General features: G+C 45.1%; 1 protein-coding gene across 9 annotated transcripts in view; it reads left to right on the top strand.

Moving 5' to 3' along the window:
- Positions 1-24035, top strand: part of ncanb (neurocan b) — a 190551-nt gene extending 166516 nt beyond the window's left edge. For 7 of the 9 annotated variants that reach the window (XM_061825958.1, XM_061825959.1, XM_061825953.1 and 4 more), the window contains 5 exons: positions 5518-5676; positions 10547-10629; positions 11949-12093; positions 20267-20449; positions 22951-24034. In XM_061825958.1, the coding sequence (XP_061681942.1) occupies positions 5518-5676; positions 10547-10629; positions 11949-12093; positions 20267-20449; positions 22951-23096 (716 nt within the window). In that variant the 3' untranslated portion in view covers positions 23097-24034. Of the gene's footprint in view, positions 1-5517; positions 5677-10546; positions 10630-11948; positions 12094-20266; positions 20450-22950 lie in introns of all 9 variants that reach the window. The other 2 variants (XM_061825960.1, XM_061825961.1) reach the window with 1 other exon arrangement.
- The last annotated feature ends 2582 nt before the right edge of the window (positions 24036-26617 follow it).

Genomic DNA, 26617 nt, shown 5'->3' with positions numbered 1-26617 from the left:
GCTCATGTTTGTTAAGATTTCTTAAGCGAGAGCTTAGAATAGGGGGGAACTCACTGACAACGTGTTTTCCTGTACTGTCGTTTGTTAGCCTGCGCGGTGAGCTAAAGTTAAAAAAAATATATATATATATATATATATAATATATATATATATATATAAAACTCTCCCCCGTGCAGGTCTGTGCTGCACGCCATGCTGTATTTATGCTGGTCGCAAAAACAGAACCTCAGTTTTACGGAAATGCGTGGCTAAAACGTAACCCAGTATCTTTACCCTCGTCTGCTAGCAGGAAGTTGTTGGAGTTCGTGTTCAAAGAGAGAAGGGAGAAGAATGAGCAGGGTAAATAAAAGCAGTCCAACATGGACTCTTTTGTACAGAGCAGCGACAAGGAAAAATACCATCTTTTATAGGTACTACAAAGATCCTGCAAAATGGTGCATCGGCTGTCGTAAACGAAGATCATTTATTTGGCTTCATACCGAACCCAGCAAAGCGGGACTTATTCCCTTCCGTACGGGCGCTTTGCCACCTCGGTTAAAGCTCTGAAACTGCCTAAGTGGGAGAAATTTGGGGGTTGGATTATCCCCCCATTTCCCAATGGTGCCTTTTATACACAACAGTTAATACATAGTAAATAACAGCAGCCTGGAGAGTCTTCCCAGCCTGTCTCAACTTTCCAAATCATTCCCACACTACATCCCACGCAAGTTTGGGGTTTTCTCCTTAACGTCAGCAAGCTCCGTTTGTTTGCCCAAGCTAACAAGGCTGCGTTTGTTTTAGTCATGAGAGCCGGAACGACAAAACCAAATGCAAACAACCCGATTAACATTTAACGGCAAGTTAGTGACGCCGCCAGATTCCATCCCAAGAAACATTAGAGGAAAGGAAATCAGTTTGAAAGTTCAAAAACTGTGTGATGCTGCCAGGTGACATTGGTGGGTGGGAAGATCTCGCTGTAACGTCACACGGCGATGTGTTGCCGACACATTAATGAGGATGTGAAGACGCCGGCCTGTCATCGCGTGTCTTTTTCCTGCTCTAACTTTTATCCCAACCAACCCATATTTGCTCATATACATGCCCAAGTTACACGTTAGGATGTGAATTAGTTGTCTCTGAAGTATTAATTGGACACTCTAAATTGCCCCTAGGTGTGATTGTGAGTGCGACTGTTTGTCGTGAGGATAAGCAGCAAAGAAAATGGATTGATGGATGGATAAAATGAAATCAACCACTAATGTAACTTAATGTTGAAATACAACAAAACCAAACCCCTATTTGCTGTACTTCCACATTTAGAGAGTTTGGCCTGGTGCTCTACGTATTCAGCTTGACAACACAGATACACACACAATGCTTCTTATGCTTAAAAAAAAAAGTACAAGTGATGTGGATAAACGAGCCCATCAGTCTTTTTTTTGTCGTTTAAATTCGGTGTGAATATTAATCGCGAGCTGGCTTCTCTTCGCAGCGTGACAGAGAGATGGAAGGGGGGTTTTAAAAAAAGAGCAAGACAAGTTGAATAATGTCTAAATATTTGAAGAGGTTGATGTGATGTGGAGCTCTGAGGCTGCCTCTTGTCAGCGACAGCGAGAAGAAATCAGCGGAGACTAAGCCGGAGATCTGAGGGGGAAGGAAACGTGCTGCTTGATTTTCCTTTTCCTCTTTTCTGTATTTTTTTTTTTGTCTGTACAATCCATTTCCTTTCCTGCCTGGCTTCTTGCTACATTTTTAAACATCTTTAAAAAAAACAAAGACCAAGTCCGAAACTTTGACCTGACTTTCAACAGTCATATCAAATCAATCACAAAAACTGGCTTTTACCATCTGAAGAACAGATCGAGAGTGAAGGCTGGTATGTGTCAAGCAGATCAGGAAAAGGTCATCCATGTTTTATCTCAAGTAGACTTGAATATTGTAATGGTCTTCCGACAGGACTCCCCAGAAAGAGCATTAAACAACTGCAGCTCATTCAGAATGCTGCAGCTCGGGTTCTGACCAGAACAATGAGGTCAAAGCATATAACTCCAATTTTAAAGTCCTTACACTGGCTTCCAGTCAGCTTGAGAATGGATTTTAAAGTTCTGTTACTGGTCTATAAATCACTAAATGGTTTAGGTTCTGAATACATGAAAGAAATTCTTATGGAATACAAACCCAGTGGAGCACTGAGATCGACTGACTCAGGTCAAATAGTGGAGCGCAGAGTCCAAAGCAAACATGGTGAAGCAGCATTTACCTATCATGCTGCACACAAATGGAAGAAGTTGCCAACAAAGGTGAGGTCAGCCGCAAGTGTGAATGCTTCCAAAGCCATGGTTTCCCGTGCTTTTTCGAGTATTTCCACTTTTAATGACATTTCTTGGACTGCATGCTGTTTTTAATTTTACTTTTAATTTTTCATTTTTATACATATACATTTTGTCATTATTAAATGTTTTATTTCCATCCATCCATTTTCTTTGCCACTTTGCCTCACGAGGGTCGCAGGGATTGCTGCAGCTTATCCCAGCTGTCAACAGGCAGGAGGCAGAGTACACCCTGAACTGGTTGCCAGCCAATCACAGTCACATGGCAACAGACAACAGACACACTCACAATCACACCTAGGGGCAATTGAGAGTGTCCAATTGATGTTGCATGTTTTTGGGATGTGGGAGGAAACCGGATTGCCCAGAGGAAACTCACGCAGGCACGGGGGAGAACATGCAAACTCCACGCAGGCGGGTCCGGGATCAAACCCGGGACCTCAGAACTGTGAGGCCAACGTTTTACCACCTGATCCACCGTGCCGCCTGTTTTATTTCCTTGAATTTCAAATCCTTTTTGATCACGTAAAGCACATTGAGTAACCTTGTGTATGAGGTGTACGACAAAAACGAACCCCTACGTAGCTTTGCTTACATTTTTTGTTTTTGCAACCAGAGCATTAAAGTTGTCATGTTTTTGTGTTGTGGTTGGTAGCTTCCCAATTGCCTTGTGCTTACCTGCTCCTGAATTCATCCCCCCAGTACCTCAGTTTCCCAGATTACCCAGTGGATAGAACAGTCTCATTCTTTGTGGATATAACTTTGCATCACATCGTCGTATTCCTCCTCGAGCCTCCTTTATATTCCACGTCATTGACACATAGCAAGCCTATACTCTGTTTTGATTATCGACCTTTTCTTTTGCTTTGCGCTCTTGACGCTGTTGCCTTTGCTGATTGCCTGCCCGTGTACCGACCCCAACCCGTTTATTAAGCTCTATTTTTCGGAACTGACTTCTGCTATGGCACCTCGTATGAGTCCTCCTCTTTGCACTGTTCATGGGAAAAGTAATACAAGTGGAAGATAATCTATCCATTCAAGTCTTTTCTAGAGGACTTTTTCCTATTCGGGTCACGAGCGTGCCTGAGCCTACCCCTCACCCATGGCCTTCCAAGAAATTTAACTTTAAACTGTTATTTCACTGTTATACCAACACTTCTTTAAAAATAAGGAAGACAAGTCAAGTCACAGGGTTGAGGGCCAGGGGTTATGCCCGTGGTCGGTGTGCTCACAAGTTCGTGACAAATGCTTAATACCGCAAAAGCCACCCTTTCTCTCTCTGAAGCTGTCATTTCAACAGGGGTGTGTAGACATTTTATTCCCACTGTATGTTTGTGTTACAGCATCCAGACTGCAGGTTTGTTCAAGCATTCAGACTACTGGGTTTACAATAGAAGAACTGAAGCTTAACCAGGCCGCTGTAAATGTTATTGATGTGCTTTGCAGGCGCTAAATTTTTTTTTTTTTTTGCAAATTGACCACCTGCATTTCAATACTGTATAAAAAACCGACTGCTCAAATCTGCATGAGCGCTGCATGGAATTGAAAAGTGTTCTGGTATTCTGCTATTCATTCCCTCAGCTAAACTGCGAACTATGCATACTGAGCAGGGCCCCATACGGACCCCATTTGCAATTCCCCACTTTCCCAGTGTCGCTTCGGATTTGTCTGGCCAAAAACCTTCTGCGAGCTGCAATGAGATCAGAAATGTTTGACGCACGGAGCCCAAAGTGCATCAGATGTGCGCAGATTTGGAGCGCGCTACACACGCGTCACATCCGAGCGGGGATGGGCGTCCGTGCGTGGTGACAGGTCTTAATTACCAAGTCACTTTCCCACTTCAAGCAGTGCTGTCATTTGAAAAGATGAAAAGAACCTTTCACTGGACCAGGCTGCGTCACGGCAGGTTGCCTCCGCCCTCGGCTGAAAGTCAAACAGTGACAAAGGCACAAAGCCTTCCCGAGGCAGCTGTAATCGATATTCTGCTCTAATATGTGACACCGGATAGGAAAACATTTTGGGTGTCATCGTAGAGTTAATACACATACCTTTGTTAGATGCTGGCTTCAATAATATTAGTTATACTGTCCTATAATTACGTTATATAACTAGAATGTCACTCAGTAGAGCACAGACCTCTGCCAAAGCCAAACTCTTTACAAATGTGGAAAAAAAACATGTCCAGCAATTTTCTGGTTCATTCATGGTTCAAGTTAATTATGGTACATTCAGCTTTATTTCATTCAGGTGTTTTTTTACTCGTACTCGTACAGAGGAGCCGACTCCCCGTCCTCTTTTTTTTTTAATCATAGTTAATGAATGCGAGTTTGTGTAAAACCAGGGGTCACTTATTTCAGTATTTGTATTGAAAAAAACCTGAGTGGGTCCATCACTATGTGGGATTTATTCTTGATTGAGAGGAGATCCAGCAACAAAGTACTTGCATGCGTCCAGACTTTTATACGCCTCCAAACTCTTCCGTGTAAATCTTGCCAACTTACTCACCAGATCCATGTGTAGATCCAGTAGTCCAAGACAAGCGGAAGCGGGTTAACGGTCCACTTTTTTATCGGTGAAAACATAGACTTCGGCATTAAATATGGGTCCTCTATGCCAAGTGTCTCTCATTTTTCCACGTACCTTTGTTTATTATCACCTTCTAAATGTTTAACGGTATAAGACATATTTTTGTTTCGTCTCAACGGATTTAACTTGCAACAATGCTTTGTTTGACCGGCAATATGGCGAGTCTCGTGATTTTATGACGTAGGTGCACGAGCTCTACAGAAAGGATTTGAACCTTTTGGTTCTCAGAACTGTGAGGCAGACGTTCTAACCAGTTGCCCATTGTTCCACCGTCTTTTTTCATATTTTACCACTTTTTATTTGTTTATTTCTGTATTTTACTCCAGCTATTTTCAGCACTCATTTTATAATAGTTCATCAGATTATTTATTTGTTAATTCATGCCATAATTTTTATTCATCCTATTTAATTGTCTATTTCAACTGAATTTCACATTTTATTTTGCTTTTTTTTGTATTTGTATTCAGATTTGTGTGTTATAAAACTTTAAAAGCAAGATGACAGGAAGGGAAAGGAGGTTAACTGGAGGGCTTCCGATTATCGATTTTTAATACACCTTCCGACTTTGTTGACTGGATCTTGATGGAAGATTTTTCACTTTCCCGTTTTGTGCCCCCGGCAGACACGGAAGGCTGTGAGCACGCGTGGCGGAAGTTCCACGGCCACTGCTACCGCTACTTCAGCCGCCGGCACACGTGGGAGGACGCCGAGAAAGACTGCAGGGAGCAGAGCGGCCACCTGGCCAGCATCCACAGCGTGGCCGAGCAGAACTTCATCGGAGGTGAGCGAGAAAGTCGAAATGAGGTAGATAAGTTTGGCGAAAGCTGCTTTGCATTCCCGGGTAGTTGGGCCGCTTTCAAATGCCGTTGCCCTCTAAATGTCACTGATTGGAATCATCAGGAGGAGATGAGTGAGTGGAATCTAATGCGGCCAGTTGGCGCCGCTCTCTTTTACTCAGAGGTCCTGTCAAATTGGCTTATCGGAGCCAAAACAAAGGAATCGACATTCGTCTGCCTCTTCCACAGAACGCAGCGAAACCAGGAAGTTGCCAGAATTGTGCACTTTACTCAACTTAGCGGCATTCTGGGATCAGGTATTTAGATGACGTCAACGGGGGGAAAAAATACTACTACAATTTGCTTTTAACACAACACGGCAGGAGAAGCGTGCCAGCAGTGACACTTTGCATTTCTGTTGTTGTATCATGGAACCACTGTTCCACTGTTACCTCGTTGTCAAGGGAAAAATGTCAACCGATTAATAGACAAAAAAAAAAGGAGCAACTGGAGAACGAGGCATACAATTTGATAAAACCTTGCATCCAGGGAGACCATTCATATGGAACCTGATGTAAGAACTGTGTGCCTATTTCTTCATAGATAAGGTCATGTACAGGCAGTTATCATCTGCCTTATGCAACTCGCTCCCCCTAAACCCTGACATCTTGCTTTTTCTAACAATGAACTGATAATACAAAGAAAGAGGAACAAGGTCTACTTTCTTATCCTCACATTAAAACCAAAAGATTACATGAGGTTATAATTAAAATAGCATATATTTTATATAATCCTAGCCACAATGGTAGATCTGGCATTTTCACATCTTTTTACTCAGAATTGAGTCAGGGAGAACTTTGCTTTAACTTTAACATGTCATAGTCAGCATCTGGTCTGACATCCATCCATTTTTTTTGCCGTTTATCCTCACAAGGGTCGCGCGGAGTGCCGGAGCCTATCCTAGCTGTCAACGGGCAGGAGGCGGGGCACACCCTGAACTGGTTGCCAGCCAATCGCAGGGCACATGGAGACAAACTGTCGCACTCACAATCACACCTAGGGGCAATTTAGAGTGTCCAATTAATGTTGGCACGGGGAGAACATGGAAGCTCCACACAGGCAGGTCCAGGATTGAACCCAGCACCTCAGAATTGTGAGGCCAACGCTTTACCAGATGATCCACCGTGCCGCCCTGGTGTGACATGTTAAACATTTTTCTGAGAGCAACAACTGCTTTCAACACAACATGGAGGCAGGTCTGCACTTGTGTCATTCTTATGGAACAGCCGCAATACTCATCTGTCCGTTTTCTTCCATTTCGCCGACGTCAGGTTCTAATCAGGGACAGACTTCCCTCTCCCCAGCCACTTCGTCCAGCTCTTACATCGACATGGGACGTGCATGGAACACCTCACCAGGGAGGCGTCCTGAATAAATGCTTGTGCTATCTCAAAGGGCTCCGGAAGAAACTCACTTCAACCGCTTGTATCTGTAATCTTGTTCTTTCAATCACCAGAGCGGCCTCAATTCTCATTCACTGTAATTCCCATAAAGTACCACAATAGTTACAAATTTGGAATATTTCTCAAATCCACCATCTTGAATTCCCATGAAAATACACCAGAAGCATTGAAAATGTTCTACCCCTTCGTAACCTTAACAACGCCCAACATCTGCTCCTAATTTATCTTGGCGAAAAATGTCTAAAGTCTGTTGTCCTCCTGGCGCGCTTTTTCGAGGCTCCGAGCTTTATTATTTCCCGGAAAAACACTTCGAAGAGTGTGTTCACGGCCGCTTTGGCGCTGATGTAAGCGTCTGTGACACAGCGTTTAATCTGCTGTCATGTTCCGTGTCAGTGTGATTTGTCTGGAAACAGGTGAGCTGATTTCCTTTGTGCAAAGCAAATCGATAGCGTGTGTCCGCAGTGGCTACGATGCAAGCGCAACCGGCACATTTTCGCACTCTATTTTAAGACGGGGAAAAAGCTTGATGTATGCATGCCCAAGATCCTCGGCTCTTTCTTCCACGCACGTACGACAACAAAATAAAAAGCATTTAACCGCCTCCGGACTCTCCATCTCCACCCCTGCAATAAGGAGGTCAGTGTCATTAGGAAGATTAATGGGCCCGCTGATGATGCTAATCAGATGCAGCGTGATGTGGAGACGGCACACAATGGGATTAAGCCCCCTCCTGCGCAAAACGTCACAGCTGACATTTTTGCTTTCACGTATAAACAAAAAAAAAGTCATCACACTAAGGAGTGAGAGAGAACTCAAGGTTCGCAAAGTGAATGTGGCCCGCTACGTCTATTTATGTGGCCCGTCGGTTGAAAGCGCAATTTTGCTGTTAAAACTGCTAGCAAGTTTTGAATGTAGCCTCACTTCACTAATCACATCCTCGGCCTCGAGTCTTTCAACAAAGCTGTGCCGTTCACTAACTTGCACATTCACATTCGTAATGGAAAACATCAATTATAGTGAGATGTGATCAATGTGTGATAATTATTCACAAAACAAAATGCTGTCCAGCATCAATAAAGTAGCAGCGCTAACAATGCTAAGCTAGCGTTAGTACTGTAAACAAGGTGTCGGTTGTCACCATAGCTATGTTGGTATCATGGCTTTTAACCCTTGTAATAGTGCAATTATGACTAAATGTTATCAGTTCAAAGTTTTATTTTGGGGAATCAACATCCATCCATCTATTTTCTTTGCCGCTTATCTTCATGAGGGTCGTGGGGAGTGGTTGAGCCTACCCCAGCTGTCAATGTGAAGGAGGCGGGGTACACACTGAACTGGTCTTCAGCCAATCAAAGGGCACACGGATCCAAAGCTGCACTCACAATCACACCTAGGGGCAATTTACAATGTCTAATTAATGTTACATGTTTTTGGGATGTGGGAGGAAACCGGAGTACCCCGAGGAAACCCACACAGGCACAAGGAGAACATGCAAACGCCACACAGGCAGATCCGGGATTGAACCCGGGACCTCAGAACTGTGAGGCCAACGCTTCACCCGGTGGCACGTGGAATCAATAATTAATTAAAAAATGTCTAAAATGTTATCAAAATACAGACACTTGTTGAGCAGAAATGTTGCTTCACTGTGCTTCTGTTTGCTTGTCCCATCCCCAGTTGTAGGCAAAGGAGAAATAAGTCTTTTCTTTACTTTCCCGAGGTAAATATTTCGCCATAGTTTCAACTTTTGACATCTAAGGTTACATGTCAGTGTGAGGCCGCGGGATTGCAGCCACTGCCGGTGTGCCCGCGAGCGCGCGCAAATAATTCGTAACTCGTGAACGGTGTGTTCTTGTCTTTTCTTCAGCGGCGCTGGATTCTTAAAACGATTTTCCCCCTTTGAAATTTGAGCGATTACAATGACGGCCCTAGCTTAAATGTCACCATGTGTGAGACCCCCCACCCCCAAAGAACCCATAAACCATAACACGTTACCTGCTGAAATCAGACAAATCTTTTCACTATTTTTCCCTTCTGATTTCACATTATCCGTTATGGTAAATATTGATAATTATTGAATGCAAAGGCCACCATGTAAAGATATATGTTATATATGTTATAGTTATAATGTCTAAGGGCAAACATAACTCTTTTTTTTTTGACACACCTGCGTTAGATTGTTAAAAGGAGAATATTCTGTGTGTACATTAAAATGACCACTTTGTTCTGCAGTGCACTAAAGTACATGCAAAGGTTTGTGTTTATCCTTGTAAAAAATATGGCACATAATCCTTTAATCCATTTTTAAAAAGCCACAAACATCGTGCAGCTAAAGCGTGTGACCAAAAAAAGAAAATAAGTCAATATTAACTTGAGCTGAGTTCAAGTGGATTTAAGCTGCAAAAAGTATCTAGTAAGAAATCTTTATTTTAACTACACCTTTCACAGATAAAGGCCACAAAGTGCTTAAGGGATAGTGGATGAAAAGTCTCTTCAATAAAATAAACAGGACACAGAATGAAAAGGCTTGATAGAATTCCTCATCTGTTAAAAACATGGAATTGAATTATTTTAGGGTGTCATAATTTGATCCAATATCACCAACTCCCAGTAGATCTTGAATCTGGAGTGCCTTGGATTGACTGGATTTAAGGTACACTATCCAATTATAATTTCTCTAACTGTGAGTATTATAATTTCTCTAACTCTGAGTAAGCTGCACGGTGTCCTAGTGACTAGAATGTTTGCCTCACAGCTGTTAGCTTCATGGTTCGAACCCCGGGTCTGACCTTCCTCTCTGGAGTTTGTATGTAGTCCCCATTTTTTGTGCTCTTCCTCACACGTTCCAAAAACATGTTATGTTCATTGAAGACTCTAAATCAAAGGCGTCAAACACAATTTTCTCGCGGGCCACGTTGTCGTTCCAGTTTCCCTGGGAGGGCCATTAACACTGTGGAACAAAAATATGTAATCATCTCATCATATTTACATCATCAATTTATGAACTAGTTTTGGAATGAGAAATCAAGGGTAATGTGTTTTTTCAATGATTCACGTTTGGTAACACAAAAATGCTTGCAATATCTATATATGACAATTTGAAATTTTGGTACAGATTTTTTTAGAAGAGTCATGGAAATTGACACTCTAGTTTTGGCTTTGTGGGGCACATAAAATCATGTGGCGGGCCAGATGTGGCCCCCAGCCTTGAGGTTGACAACTCTGCTCTAAATTGTCCATCGGTCTGAGTGTGGACACTTGTCTATATGAGCCCTGTGATTGGCTGGCAACCAGTCCAGGTTATTCCAAAGTAAGTTGGGATAGGTTCCACCTTGACCTAATGAGGATAAGCACAACAGAAATGGATGTATGAGTAAGACTGATGGTCCATATTTATGCTTTTCCTGCTCAGGTATCAGTCACGACAACACCTGGATCGGCTTAAATGATCGCACGGTGGAGGATGACTTTCAGTGGACCGACAAGATGGACCTGGTGAGCACTTTTTCTTTGTTATTCACATCATCAACCACTTCAAGAACGCCGACATCACCCAAAAAAGTATAGAACAAAAAGTGTATGCTCTATTCTGAAATCACGATGATATTGGCGCAATTTACCCGCTAATGTATTGAGCCTGCAGAGTTGAACAAAGAGCTGCTTTTCTTTTTTATGAATGACAACATTGTGGATACACAGGATGATTGTAGCTTCTCACAGTATCTAATTTAAGACCATTTAATTTTTCATTGTTTTAGATGGAGGGGACATATTTTAGGCGACACAGTGGATCAGCTGGTAAAGCGTTGGCCTCACAGTTCTGAGGACCCGGGTTCGATCCCGGCCCCGCCTGCGTGGAGTTTGCGTGTTCTCCCCGTGCCTGCTTGGGTTTTCCTCCGGGCACTCCGGTTTCCTCCCACATCCCAAAAACATGCAACATTAATTGGACACTCTAAATTGCCCGTAGGTGTGATTGTGAGTGTGGCTGTTTGTCTTGATGTGCCCTGCGATTGGCTGGCAACCAGTTCAGGGTGGACTCCGCCTCCTCCATAATGACAGCTCAGATAGGCTCCAGCACTCCCGCGACCCTTGTGAGGATAAGCGCCAAAGAAAATGGATGAATGGGACATATTTTGCCAAACCATCTTTTTTTCTAGGACTGTATTTGAGATTAAATATTGCCTCAATGGTGCCTAAGTAAACGTGAAATATGAATTAAAATTGCTTCACATTCTCTGAACGGAAGTATTTTTGGTTATTTGAATTTTTCGCGCTTATCAAGGTCACTCGCGTAGCTCTCCGCCTTCCCTGTCCACACCCGAGCCACCGATGTGAACATAGGAAACACTTGCGCTCTAACAAGTTTGTCTTCTACGCAAAAGCAAGCAATCCGAGGAAAGGGGAGGGTGTTAGCCAAATATGGACAAAGCGGATACGAAACTGGGTCAAACAGGAGTAGCTGTGAGAGGGATCTTTTCTGGACAATCGTATGATAAAGCCGAAGTGTTTTTTTTTTTAAATAAGTGCCACTTTTATACTAAGTTCATGTTAGAGAGGGACTCACTGGAACTCTAAATACCCAAAGTACGGGGACCTTTAATTGTGTCATGGAAGAACATGATTTGCAGTAAATAAATACAAATGTTCAGACCAATTAAGTTAAATGAGATCATTTCCCCACAGCAGACCGAATGCAGACTAATGTGCCACAGCGCAATATTTGGGAACTACGGGATCCGTCGCATGGCAAATTATCTGTGAAATGAAGTGACTTCTTTTTGATTAGTCTCACGTCTGTTGACACTTGTGTGCAGCAATACGAGAACTGGCGCTCCAACCAGCCAGACAACTTCTTCGCAGGCGGTGAGGACTGCGTGGTGATGATCGCCCACGAGAACGCCAAATGGAACGACGTGCCGTGCAACTACAACCTGCCCTACGTCTGCAAGAAGGGAACAGGTGAGAAGAGGAACAGGAAGTGGTAGTGTATTACAGGAAGTCTCTGCCCAACAGGCTTCGATTCGAGTCGACTGTATCCATTTTTTCATCTTAAATCTTAGTGTTCCTAAGGAAACCTACAAAGAGCCATTTAGGTGTGAACGTGAGCATAAATATTTGTCTATACAGTATGTGCCCTGTGATTGGCTGGCTCCCCTTCCAGGGTGTACCTCATTTCTTTTCTATAGTCGGTTAGGCTAGGCTAGGCTAGGCTCCAGGTCCAGCACGAGCTTAATGAGGGTAAGCAGTGTAGAAAATGGAGAGACGGATGCAGGATATGTCACCTTTAAAAGTCACAGCTCATTTGCAATTTACCTCACTCATCTGCAAGTACTGTAGTGTGTAAAAGTGACACGATATGAACAAAAAGGAGAGATATTTCCCTTCTAGGAAAGCTGTTGCATCTCGTCGTCAGTCCCCAACGTCCTGCTCACCCCCGACCTTAATCAGTCTCTTACAATCACCGCGACCTTTTCATCTTCCCTCAAAGCTTCTCTTTGCTCGCACTAAGCTGCCGCAACGTGTTGAATTAACAAGGGCGCTCGCCTGCTCCACACTGAGCATCCTCCGTCTGCCTTTTTAAGCACTCGAAGGACACATTCTTCATTCGTCACTTGGAAACAGGAGAAAGGCCTGTCCATTTGCTTTTGTTTTTTTTAAAGAAAGAGGAGAGGTCCGTAGAGGTTCATAATCAAGAAATACCATTGCTGACAGTTATGTGAAACTGGTAATAAGAATAACCTTGGGTAGAGAGCCACGTGAATTTATCAGTATTAAAGAGAGAGATGTAGTTTGAATGTATCTACCTGCAGCTGGTAAATTTCCATTTTCATATAGTCTGAAAAATTAGACTCCTCCTTTTCATTGTGTAATGCATATTCAGATCTTTCTCTGAGTCACTCACTGGCTGAAGGATTACACCTTCAAGGTCAAGTGTCATGCTAATAGACATTATAAAATAGATATTGTAATGAAAAATAGATATAAGTTTATTCACTTCAATGTCCGTACGAAAAAATAAATATGAGTGGAGAGCGCGTCATCCAGGCGCAAAGTTCGACATCCAAGTGGTCACCATATTGGCTGCATCTCCTGCCCGTGATGTCACCCCTGACATGCGCCATTGAAAACACGCTGTCCCACATACTATGGGATACGGAAGGTCTTTTCAAAGAAGAGAACATCTCACAATCAAGTGAAGTGACCGGGGCAATATTACCCTATCGTTTGGAGCCATATTTAGATGATATGCGGATCACTTCTAACTAACAACAGACTCCCAGACAGTATGTATGAGGCAGCCCAGCCGAAGCCGTGCTCGGCGCTGACAGGTACATCTACACACTTAGCCCCCCTGACTTACCTGCGCAGATCTTTTGTTACATTCTGAGAGGATTACGTCCCCCACACCCGCCCACCCCCGAAACTATTAATTTTTTCAGTAGCGGTATACACACCAACCTGTCATTTGGAACCCACGAAGCTCTCGCCCTTTGCACCTGTGCAATCGATTTTTCACAACGAACCGGGTCTTTTTGCAAAGTATGAAGAATGAATCCATCCTTCCGAGTGTTCAAACAATATCCAGCAATACAACGAGCCGGCGAACGAAGAGCTACCTTCCAGCAGGTAAAACTAGTAGAAACATACGAGACCGCTTGAGTGGGCATCTGCTACTAATGTCACTTCCTGCTTCTTCTCGAAAACAAATCCCTCGAGAGGATTTTCATGGTGGGAGTGACAAAAAGCCATGGACGTCAAAATCATGTTGCATGATGAAAAAAAAAGGATGGGTCCATTCCGCCTGCCTTTTTTTCATTAATAAAAATCATGCATTTCATGACAGTCGCACTTTAAAAACTGAAGGGATTTTGATGTCTACGATGGTGTGGCAACCAGTCCAGGTTGTCAGACAGCACAGGCTCCAGTTATTCACGAATCTAATCAGTACGAGCCGTATGAGAATTGGCTGGATGGAAGCGTATTTAGTTGAATGTATAGAAGCTTTTGTAGACAAACCTACGCAATCAATTTCAACCCTACGGCTAACCAAAACAGCAACACCTGGCAAAGGATGTGAACACTGTCAAATGATTTGACTTTTTGGTCGTAACTGAGTTTTTTTCCTCCGTATTCTTCTAAGTTAGGGATGTTGTTGTAAGTTTGGGGATGGTGCCTTTCGGGACAATTAGCCTTCTAGTGGACTCCAACATGTCCAAGCTCCACTACAGTAACTGCAGAACTATTGCAAGAGCTGGAAAGAAAGACCCAAAACAAGAACAGCTTTAACCTATTTACATTATAAATCATGTCATGGATTTCCAACTGATATTGTCTGGGCTACCTTCAAGTACAAGCACAACATGACAGCTGCATCAACTTGTCACAAGGAAAAGATAAGACAAAAAATCTATTTCATGAAAAATGTAACTACCTCTTCCGAGCCAAAGTTGTTCCTTAGCAACAAGATGCAGATAGGGCCAATGACAATCTCATTCCGCCGTTTTCTTCATGTACGCAGGGGAGACGTATTATTTCAGTGAACGCCAACAATTTCACTGCCGTTGTCAGCGCGTTGACATTATCACGGTCAGGGTCGCAAAAGAATGTGAGGACCATTCACATTCTGTGTAAAAGTAGCATCAAGAGGAACAATAACCCTTAAGGAAATTGTCAAGTTACCCAAAAGTGCCTCACATGTGTGAGTAAATGTTCCTTCTTGTTTAGCGTGTATTCCACTTCAGTGCAGTTTAAAGAAGTGCGCCTGTTTTGAGAATGTCTGGAACACTTACCAAGATCAAGTCTAGCTCGCTGACCATTTAAGAAAATAAAGTGTGATGATCCTTCTCTAAGAAATCAGGTTACACTCAAATGGTATTCCCCTTTGGGCCATATTCTCTACCACACAAATACTGTGATAAGTCATTTTTACGACAATTTCCCTTATCCTCACCTCAATACGTCTCTTTTTCCCTGTGCTTTTAGAAATCTCTCAGTAGTGCACCAAGGTGTGGTTTATGGAAAACCGGACCTTCAGTGGTTTATTTGTCTCTCGAGTGGGCGAGCCAGCTTGCCCTTTCTCTCGTGTTCAAAGTGTAAATGTTGAGCTACACATTTAATCAAAGTTATTGTTTTCCCCTTGTGGTGACTCTTAAGGAGGTTTTAACACAAGGACAATTGAAGACTTCGTCATAAATTAGGCAGCCACTGATGCAATGACATTACCGAAAACGAGTAGTGAGATGATTAAAAATAACTCTATAATGATTGGTGGTCTACGCTGTGCAGAATTTGTGCTGTTGCTGACCATTCTTCTTCAACTCTTGTCCTATGTGAGGTTTCAGTGAGTGATGGTTTGGATGGATGTCTACGGCAGGTCTGAGCAGAAAGTGAAGAACACGAGGAGAGCTGTCTAAATCCAGTCAAGGATGGGGAGTCGTAGGTCGTGTTAGAGTATTTTAATGTACAGTGAAGAAAATAAGTATTTGAACGCCCTGCTATATTGCCAGTTGTCCTACTTAGAAATTATGGAGGGGTCTGAAACTTTCAACATAGCATGTCCACTTTGAGAGAGATGATGTAAAAAGAAAAATCCAGAAATCACAAGGTATGATTTTTTTTAATGATTTATTTGTGTGATACAGCTCCAAAAAGTATTTGAACACCTGCGAAAACCAATAATAATATTTTGTATAGTGCCCTATGTTTGCAATTACAGAGGTCAAATATTTCCTGTAGTTGTTCACCAGGTTTGCACACACTGCACATTTTGGGCCACTCCTTCACACAGATCTTCTCTAGATCATGTCATGTCCCATCAGAACGAGAGTAGGACCCAAATGCAGGACTCAGACGATGCAAGGTAGTTCAGGGAGAAACGTTTATTCTATGCCGAGGTCGGGGATCGAGCAGGCAGTCAGGTGCAGCAGCGGTAGTTGGGACCTCAGGCGAAGAGAGCAGGTGAGCGGGCAGGCAGGAGTCGGTACACAGGAGAACGATCAAAGCGGGCAGAAGTATCAAAGGAGTCAGGCTTACAAGGTTGGTCGGAGAACAGGCGAAGGTCGGTACACACGGGTTGTCGATCAGGGATACGAGAGTGCTGGAACGGGACATGAAGCTCAACAAACTGGCGCCGGCCAGTCATCAGGGTCATATAAAAACATAGCATAATCTGGCTTCATGAGGCGCAGGTGTGCACCTCCCAATCAGAGCAACCGCGCGGACACCCGCACAGCCCGTGCTGGAGCGGCAGGATCATGACAGTACCCCCCCCCCCCCAAAGGCACGGCTCCCAGACGTGCCTAAACGAAAGAAACAGACAATAATTAACACAGGCAGGGGTGGGCGGAAGGGGGGTCCCAAACCCCCCCCCCCGAACCCCACTCTGGTGGCCATCCAGGCCACCAAACGCAAGGCGTCCGGGTGGACAGGTCAGGAGGACGACCCGGACGCCAAGCACCAGGGTCCCCACGGAGCGATTCGGGCGGACGACCTCTGTGAGGAACCAAACGACGAAGCAGGAACCAGGCCGAGGCAGGCAAGTGCTCCGGACGAGAACCTCCCACGCCGTGGTTGCGAGACGACCAGGGACTGGTCGCCACCGAGGCTTGGTCAGGAGGCAGCCGTGGATTGGTCACCAACGAGGCCAGGTCCAGAAGCAGCTGGGAACCATCAGGAGCGCATAGGATGATGGAGAGAAGGACCAGAGCCATGACCGCCACCATTACCATCACAGCCATCCCGAAGTCTCTCCAGCTCCAGGGTGTCTCATCAGAACTCCTTAGCTCTTGTCGCCGTCGAGACAAGGGCGTGGGACGGCCGCGGACCGGTCGCCGCTGGTACTCCTGGACAGGAACGTGAGAAGGCGGAGGCAGCATCACCAACTCCACCTCCTCCTGGACAGCAACGTGAGGCGGCTGGGGAACCGTTGCCACCTCCTGGACAGGAACGTGAGAAGGCGGAGGGAGCATCACCAACGCTACCTCCTGGACAGGAACGTGAGAAGGCGGAGGCAGCATCACCAACGCCACCTCCTCCTGGGCGGGAACGTGAGGCGGCTGGGGAACCGTCACCACCTCCTGGACAGGAACGTATGGGCGTGCCCGTCACCGACAGAGCAGGAACGGGGAGCGACCGCGGGCCGGTCGCCGAGGAAGCAGGAACGGGGAGCGACTGCGGCCCGGTCGCCGACGAAGCAGGAACGGGGAGCGACCGCGGCCCAGTCGCCGACGAAGCAGGAACTGGGAGCGACCGCGGCCCGGTCGCCACTGGTACTCCAGAGCACGGACGGGAAGCGGCTGAGGAAACCTTGCCACCTCCTGAACAGCAACGTGAGGCGGCATCGGGTCAGTCCCCACTGCCACGTGAGCTTGCGGTGCATTCGTTGAGACAGCAATCCGTTTCCAGGGCAACGTGAACGAGAGTCGGCAGAGAGTCAGTCGAAACTGACACGTGGGCGTGTCTCGGGAGCGGGTCAGTTCCAACTGCCGCGTGAACTCTGCTCGGAACAGCCAAAACCTCGAACTGGGAATGGCGAGGAGGCGGGTCTGTTTCCACAGCTATGTGCGCTTGGCGAGGTGGCGAGTCCGTTCCCACTGCGACGTGCAATTGGCAAGGTGGCGAGTCCGTTCCCACTGCGACGTGTAATTGGCAAGGTGGCGAGTCTGTTCCCACTGCGATGTGCAATTGGCAAGGTGGCGAGTCTGTTCCCACTGCGATGTGCACTTGGCAAGGTGGCGAGTCCGTTCTCACTGCAGCGTACACTTGGCGAGGGGGCGGGTCGGTTTCCACGGCAACGTGAACGAGAATAGGCAGAGAGTCAGTCAAAACTGACACGTGGGCATGTCTCGGGAGTGGGTCAGTTCCAACTGCCACGTAAACCTGCATTAGCAGCGAGTCCGTTGCAGTTGTGACATCAGCGTAGCTCGGCTGGTTCGCCAATCCTTGCCGGACCTGGGCTGTGAGAGCCGCCAATTCGGCGCTCTGCCGTTCTATCTGCGCACGCATTTCGCGGCAGAACGTGATTTGGCGGCTCCTCCTCCCTCTGGGCTGGAAGCTGCGGGTCTGCCGGTTTCGCCGTTGCCGGCGAGGAGTGGGAGGACGATGTCTTAGTTGCCACGCAGCGGGAGGCACCGGGGAGCGCCCGGCCGGGGCGTCTCCTCTGGCCGCCATGCGGAGGTCCCGGGTAGATGGCCAAGCGGGTTCCCTCAAACGGATTGGTGTATTTGTATCACCGGTGCTGGGAACGCGGGGAGGTGGAGCAAAGTGACTGGGATGAAAAGCCGGGCAAAGAGATTCAAAATCAAAGTCATTGGAGTCGTACTCAAGCAGCCGGTCATACAAATCACGGTCCTCCTCATATTCCGAAAAGTCAGAGTCCAGAAGAATTTGAGGAGCCGGACGGGTCGTGTTCGGGACGTATTCATACCTCGCTGGCGGAGCGTAAGACACGGAAGTGGGGGACATCAAGGAGCCTACCCGGATTGGACAGGCTTGGTCCTCCGGCAGACGGTCTACCTTGCGTCGGTCCCGGCGACGCCGGGTCTTTCCTGCTGGGTCCTATTGTGGCCAGTTCGTTCTGTCACGTCCCATCGGAACGAGAGTAGGACCCAAATGCAGGACTCGGACGATGCAAGGTAGTTCAGGGAGAAATGTTTATTATATGCCGAGGTCGGGGATCGAGCAGGCAGTCAGGTGCAGCAGCGGTAGTTGGGACGTCGGGCGAAGAGAGCAGGTGAGCGGGCAGGCTGGAGTCGGTACACAGGAGAACGATCAAAGCGGGCACAAGTATCAAAGGAGTCAGGCTTACAAGGTTGGTCAGAGAACAGGCGAAAGTCGGTACACACGGGTTGTCCATCAGGGATACCGGAGCGCTCGAACGGGACATGAAGCTCAACGAACTGGCGCCGCCCAGTCGTCATCGGGGTCATATAAATACATAGCATAATCAGGCTGCATGAGGCGCAGGTGTGCACCTCCCAATCAGAGCAACCGCGGACACCTGCACAGCCCGGGCAGGAGCAGCAGGACCATGACAGATCAGACAGGTTTCTGGGCGGACTTTCAGCTCTCTCCAAATATTTTCTCTTGGGTTTAGGTCTGGAGACAGGCTAGGCCACGCCAGAACCTTGATATGCTTCTTATGAAGCCACTCCTTGGTTTTCCTGGCTGTGTGCTTCGGCTCATTGTCATGTTGAAAGACCCAGCCGCGACCCATCTTCAATGCTATGACTGAGGGAAAGAGGTTGTTCCCCAAAATCTCACAATAATTGGCCGCGGTCATCCTCTCCTAAATACAGTGCAGTCGTCCTGTGCAATGTGCAGAAAGACACCCCCTAAGCATGATGCTACCACCCCCATGCTTCACAGTAGGGATGGTGTTCTTGGGATGGAACTCATCATTTGTCTTCCTCCAAACACGGTTAGTGGAATTCTGACCAAAAAAGTCTCATTTTGGTCTCATCTGACCACAAAACTTTCTCCCATGACTCCTCTGTATCATCCAAATGGTCATTGGCAAACTTAAGACGGGCCTCGACATGTGCTGGTTTAAGCAGGGGAACCTTCCATGCCATGCACGACCTCACACTGGTGCATCTGATTCGTATTAGTACATGGAGTGGAGAAGGACTAACGGGTCTTTGAGGGTCTAGAATTCTAGCTGATAGGCAGGTGTTCAAATACTTATTTGCAGCTGTATCACACAAATAAATCATAAAAAAAATCATACATTGTGATTTCTGGATTTTTCTTTTTAGATTATGTCTCTCACAGTGGACATGCGCCTACGATGAACATTTCAGACCCCTCCATGATTTCTAAGTGGGAGAACTTGCAATATAGCAGGGTGTTCAAATACTTATTTTCTTTACTGTACATCAAAATCATTGATTTTTGATGGACTTCTCAGTATGGGGAGTGATGGGGCTGAGGCTGAGTAGAATGCTTGGATGAACTTCTCGATTCAGGTCAATCCTCATGATCATTGGTGCATTGGAACCCTTTTGACATACTCCGAGATCCAAGAAAAAGTTAAAGTAAAAATGGGTAGGATATGGAGTAACAAAAACAACCCCGCCCCTGAAAGATTTCTAACCAGAGGGTGTGGCTCTGACTGTTGTTTTTATTCATCCAGTGTTATGCGGAGCCCCTCCTCAGGTGGATAACGCCTTCGTGGTTGGCCGGAAGCGCTCTCACTACGACATTCACTCCACCGTGCGCTACCAGTGTGCCGACGGCTTCCGGCAGCGTCACGTGCCGACAGTCAAGTGTCGCGCCAATGGAAAGTGGGACGAGCCAAAAATCATCTGCACAAAATGTGAGTTTTTGCTGACGCTTTACTTCATCAAGCTGAGGTTCAGCTTTAGGTGTCATATCAGAATAAATAACTCCTTGGGATTTTTTGGGGGAGGGCGAGAGACTGTTGCGATAGCTGTCAATTCAGCCAATTTTGTGTTTTGTTTTCTAAATTTCCAGGGGTCACTACAGAGTGGAGTTCTTTAAAAATGCAGTTTTGCATAACAACGTACCCACATAAAAGTCTCAAGGACCCATCCCGTTAAACAGATAGGAAGTCTGCCAATAGGCTGTGAAGTGATTAATTAAGGTTCATTTTGGGGTCTTTTACAGGCTTCAAAGACTGATTTTCTCTGAATGCTACCAAATTTGAACTCTGAATACCAGACAGACAGACTGCGCTATATTGCAGACGATTTCATTGTCTGTGAACAGAGCAAGCATGTCATGAAACGTGAACATCTTAACTCGGTTTCATAAGGTCAGAGCACGTCTAAGTGTCGTTGTTGCTTTATGCCAGGGAAACAAAAAAACAAAGTGATGACTTTAATTAGTTGTTCCCACCAGTCCATAAAAAACAGCCGTCGAAATGTTCATTTCTGTGATATTTATTTCATCCTCCGTATTTCTTTTCACATAAAGAGCGTTTGTCCCAAATACATTTTTAAATGACACGATGACGGTCTTCAGTTCATAACTTTTCAGCATAGTAATGATTGCTCTTCAGAGGAGAGATAAAGGCTCAAGACACGCATAACCAATCCAGCCGAATGTCATTTCACTGATGAAAAAACACGGAATAATGGCACCTCTGTCTAAAAGTGAATACGATGCCTTTTCCTGTGGCACTTTATCGTCTTCTTCTTTTTCTTTTTTTTTTTTTTTTTATTCTATGGCCCAGAGTTCTAATGTGCTTATCGTTGATTACAGACAGCATTTCTTTGTTGGCAACATCCAGGAAGGGACGGTGAGGACTTTTGGCAGTACAGCCTGGGAACAAGCTTATGTGTGGGTAGCTGTTGACTGGCGCCGCTAATGAAATGTTCCCTCAGTGTGGTGGGAAATAGCGTGCTCCTTTTGACCTTCAAACAACACAGCTTTTTTTAAAAACCTGTTGCCCCCACAGATGTTTATTAAAGCCTGGTTGGTGTTAGCTGAAGGATGATTAGGCGGCAGTACACTCAACAACAGAGGTTTTCCTCACATTTTGATCGCACTGCGCTGACCTTTGAAGTTTTATTTATTGCCTGACCATGCTCATAAATCAAAACAAATGTCAAATAAATTTTTCCCATTGAAATGAGTGGAAATGTAAAAAAAAAAAAAAAAGCGTTCCATCCATGGCATTTTGTATTGCTAGCAGGCCTTCGTAAGAGAAGATTTGCGTGCTTTGATTAAATCCATACCATGTAATTAACTTTAACAGATTAATGGATGTTTAATTTTGATGTAAACTTCAGCAGGAAGTGGAAATCACCAGCTTGAAGCAATCATCTTTTGGAATAATTGACTTTCTGCTGTACTACAGCTTATGAAGTTCGCTGCCACCATAGCTAGCGCTCTTAGCTAGCAATCTTAATCCAATTTTTTGTTCTCAATTTAAGACGAAAAAGTTGGCGGAGTGATGGTTCATATCTCGAAAGACTCGTAAGCCGGGTCGCTCGCTAGCACTGTATTTAGCTAGCTAACACACGCATTGCCAAGGGTTTTAAACTTTTCTTGAAGTTCAGTTCCTAAGACTCATTGCAAGCCAATTAAATACAGAACACGCGTAGCCTAGATCACTAACTTACACTAGCACAGATGTAAAGTCGTAATTACAATTAATATTTGTATGTTAAAAAATGTTTAGGCCATTAATATAAACCCATCAAATTTGGAAAATGTTATAAAAGTGAACAATTCCTTAATGCCTTGTTTTGTTTAGTCATGCTGCTTTTTTATTACATATATCTTGGGCTTGAGTGTTAGTGCGATAGTGTAATAAGTCTAATTAGTATAGTAGCTTCTGTCAGGAAGGGGATCTGGAGTAAAACTGTATCAGGCTAATGCTCTAAGTGACTCGCTGTGGCGACCCCTCACGGGTAAAAGAACAGAAATCATAAAGATGGTACACAGAGAGTTTTAACGCTAGGGCCGCCGGACTAACGCTGCCGCACTAACGCTGCCGTGCTAACGCTAGCGCCGCCGCGCTAACAGGGCCAATTAAAAAAAAAACATACTACTAAAAATCACTGAGACACGGCAGTAACATGCTAGCTGGCGCAGCACTAACAGGGGCGGACTGGTAAAAGTCACTTCCTCGGCAAATATATTTGGTCTCACTTACCATTTCTGCTCGAATGCCCCCTTGCAGCCGTTAGAAAAAATGCACAAGTTAGCCACATTACCGCATGAATCGCATAGTTGAAAGCGTGTGAAAAACGTCGCGGCTTATATGCCGGAAATGACTGTAATTGGAATTGCTGGATCAAGTGATTTGTAAAACGTGACCCTGGCCACTCTGTCTCTGCCCTCCCCCAGCCGCCCGACGGGCCCACCGGTACCGGCGCAACCACCACAACCACCACCACAAGGGCAGACGGGAGCGCAGGAAGCACAAGCGACACGGCCACCGAGACGGCGGGCACCACGGCGCCGACCAGGCCCTTAAGCCAGGCCCCTTCTGAACCAAAAGAGCAAAAAAAAAAAAAAAAAAAAAAAAACAACAACAACATTATCCCTTCTTCTTCTTTTCCACCTCCTGTCATTCCTTCATTCCTCTTTTCCCTTTTTATTTATGAACCCCCTGCACCCCCTTCCTACACTTTGGAGTCCCCCCTGTATCATAGGAAATTATGGGACAATAGCCAAGACGATAGCCGATCACTTTGTATCCCCCTTTTGTGTTCCTTTTTTCCCGGTTTTCTTGTCCTGTTCACACTCCGTGCTTGAGTACAATTTGTAAATAGCATCGTTTTGGGTTATTTTTTTATCATGACTTTCTCGTTTTATTTGGTTGGTGTTTTCTTGTGTGTCAGTATTCATTCCGTGTGTTTGGAGGTTTTATCGGAGCCGTGACGGAGGTGGGAAAAGTGCCGGATATTTTTTTGTTTTTTTTCTGACAAAGACTCACCATGACAAGCCAGGCTAAATTTAGCTCCTCTCTGAGATAGAAAGTGTGTCCCTCCATCAAGATATATCACCATAAGTACTTCATTGCTCCCTCACGTGTTTGCGTCCTATCCTATCCTAGCCCTATCCTCACAATTTGCTGTTTTTGTGCTCAGGCCAAAGCCCTGCATCGTATTCAAGTCTTGTATTACATCTTGTGGCATCATGTTCCAAGGAACTATGTTGAAGTGATTTGATGATCTTGATGTTTTACGTTATGGCCGTCTTGTGGCGCCTGTAGGCAATTATAAAGGGATGCAGGTTTTCGCAGCAGGGCCCAATCGTGAGCGCTGCACTAATTTTCCTGTGCGTAAGCGCCATCTTGTGGCATTTTAGGGCATTTCAGAAGGGACAAAAATATTTTCAACAGAACAGCAAAAAAAGGAATAGAGGAAATTTTTAAATAGCAAACAGCAAAAATGCAAACCCTTTCACAGTTTCCGTAAAAGCCAGAATTTTCCCCACCTCTTATCCTTGTGTCAATTGTCACCGTTCCAGTGTGTATTTTATACACCAGACACTGGCTCTGACGTCATCTGTCTGCCTGTTTGCAGGATGCTGTGTCTCTGTGCAAAGCTTCTGCAATTTTGCAGAGTCTCTGAGTGAAAGAAGCAGACTGTGTGTGTGTGTGTGTGTGTGTGGTGTGTGTGTGTGTGTGTGGTGTGTGTGTGTGTGTGTGTGTGGTGTGTGTGTGTGTGTGCGCGCGCTTGTGCATAGATGTCAGAGATAAACGCTCACTCGTGTGGCTCTAAATGCGGGGATACAAGAATCATTTTGCTCCCTCTTTCCTGACAGTTTTCTGTATTTTTTTTTTCCTGCCTCTTCCTCTAAATCCAGCATTTAAGGCTTTAGCTTGCGGGATTAAGTCCACGTCACCGACTGCAGTATTTCTTATCGTCTTCTGATACTTTTACTTACCCAGCTTTCACTTAACTTTTAAGCTCTGGTGCTCGGTACTCTAGCAGCCTCTTACTTGGATCAGGGCCTGTTCCCACCAAGTGGTGTCATTTGGTTTTGGAGTTCAAATGTTGTGAGGGGTTGCCAAAAGGCTTGTTTGAGCCAGTTGGTTTCAATAACGTTTTGAAGGTTTCCACAAAAGTGGTCAAGTCTGGTTCTGGCTGCAATATGAAAAAAAAGGAAACGAACCACGAGCCATGTTTCCACCAATCAGTCCAATCTGGTTCACTTAGTAAACATTGAAAAGCTTTCCAAAAGCTCTCTTGCCACTAATTGGTACAGTTTGGTTCAAAATTTAGAAGTTGCCAATCGGACCAAAACACGTTTCCACCGAGTAATGCTGTTTGGATGTTATTTTAAATATAGTTAAAGGTCAAGTCTCATCCCTATAAACATTCTAAAATAGATAATGAAATGAAAAATACATATAACATTATTCACTTCAATGTCTACACGAAAAAAAAAAAATATGAGCGGAGAGTACATCATCCATGCGTAAAGTTGCGGAAGTGTCATTCGACATCCAAGTGGTCGCCACATTGGCTGCATTTACTGTCCATGACGTCACACCGGACATTCGCCATTGAAAACACGCTGTGGCCCCTACTGTAGGACACGCCCCTTCAGACATGGAAGCTCTTTTTGAAGAAGAGAACGTCTCACAATCGAGTCCAGTATCCGGGGCAATATTATCATATCGTTTTGAGCCATATTTAGATGATATGCGGAACACTTCTAACAACGGCCTCCCCGACAGTATGACACTATGCAGCGCACTCAGCCGCGAGCGATGACAACACCGCATGGCCATTTTTCACGACGAACCGGGTCTCTTGCAAATTTATGAAGGGTAAATCCATCCTCCCGAGTGCTCAAGCAATGTCCAGCAATGCAACGAGCTGGCTTTTTGGCGAACACGAACAACGAGCTGCCTTCCACTTGAGGGCGGTCCTGCCATGTATGTCACTTCCTGCTTCTCCTTGAAAACAAATCCCTCAAAAGGATTTTCATGGCGGGAGTGACAAAAAGCCATAGACGTCAGAATCATGTTGTGTGGTGAAAAAAACGGATGGGACCATGTCAGCTGCCATTTTTTCATAAATAACTTTATCAAAATCATGCATTTCATGACAGTGGCCCTTTAAGGGTGCCAAAAGCCACATTTCAACAATTAGCTCCAATGTTAAGACATTCGGAAGGTGTTGTGTGGCTTGTTTCCATCATCAAAAGTTACAAAGCCTACCAAAAGTTAAACCTTGCACCTGCTACTCAGAAACAAGTTTTCAATAAGATGTATTGTTTGGGTTCCTTGTCAGACATTGCGAGTGTACAAAGCACCAAAACTGACATTTCCGCCAAATAGCTGCTGCCTAAAAATCTGTACAATTTACTTGCAATGTTGCTAATGGTACCCAAAACCTTGTTTCCACAACCCAGGTCGATTTGGTTCCATGAAACATTCCAATTATTTATCGTTGTAGTCCATCACAATTCTCTGCCGATCAATCAAATGACCGGCAGTTTAGGCCCATCTCTTCTCACCTTGGTACTGACAATGCGTACTGCGAATACTAACTGCTCCTGCACACCTCCTATCATTTGAATCCATCTCTGCGTGTTTAATTAACAGGACAGATTATCTGCGGCACTTTGACGGACACGCGGCAGAAACCGTCCAGCGAGGTTCTGTCCGGCCGCTCGTTGTTCTCGGGCCTACGCGAGCGTGCCATTTTCTATCCAAGATTATCTCAGCGAGCAGAAAATACGCAAAAGGCAAGACTAATTCATGCAGGATGAAAAGATGATTACGAGGTAGAAACAAAATGCAAGATTGGATCACAATTGAGATGAAATCGCATTTGTTTTTACATCTTTTTTGTCGACACTCTCAGACAGGTTTTATTCTCATTCGGGACAAATTCAGACAGTGTATTCAGACAACGCTGCTCAAAAATAATTGTTTTTTTTTTCAATTCCAAGAAAAGAAGTCATAAAGTCACCATGTTGTGGGGAAAAACTCACTCGGAGAATAATATAATGTATATACAAGGATTTTTTTTTTTCCCCCAAAAAACAACTT

Source organism: Syngnathoides biaculeatus, chromosome 7 (assembly GCF_019802595.1).
Source record: "Syngnathoides biaculeatus isolate LvHL_M chromosome 7, ASM1980259v1, whole genome shotgun sequence".
Classification (NCBI taxonomy): Eukaryota; Metazoa; Chordata; class Actinopteri; order Syngnathiformes; family Syngnathidae; genus Syngnathoides; species Syngnathoides biaculeatus.
Note: the sequence above shows the minus strand (reverse complement) of the source record. Positions and strands in the feature narration are given on the sequence as shown.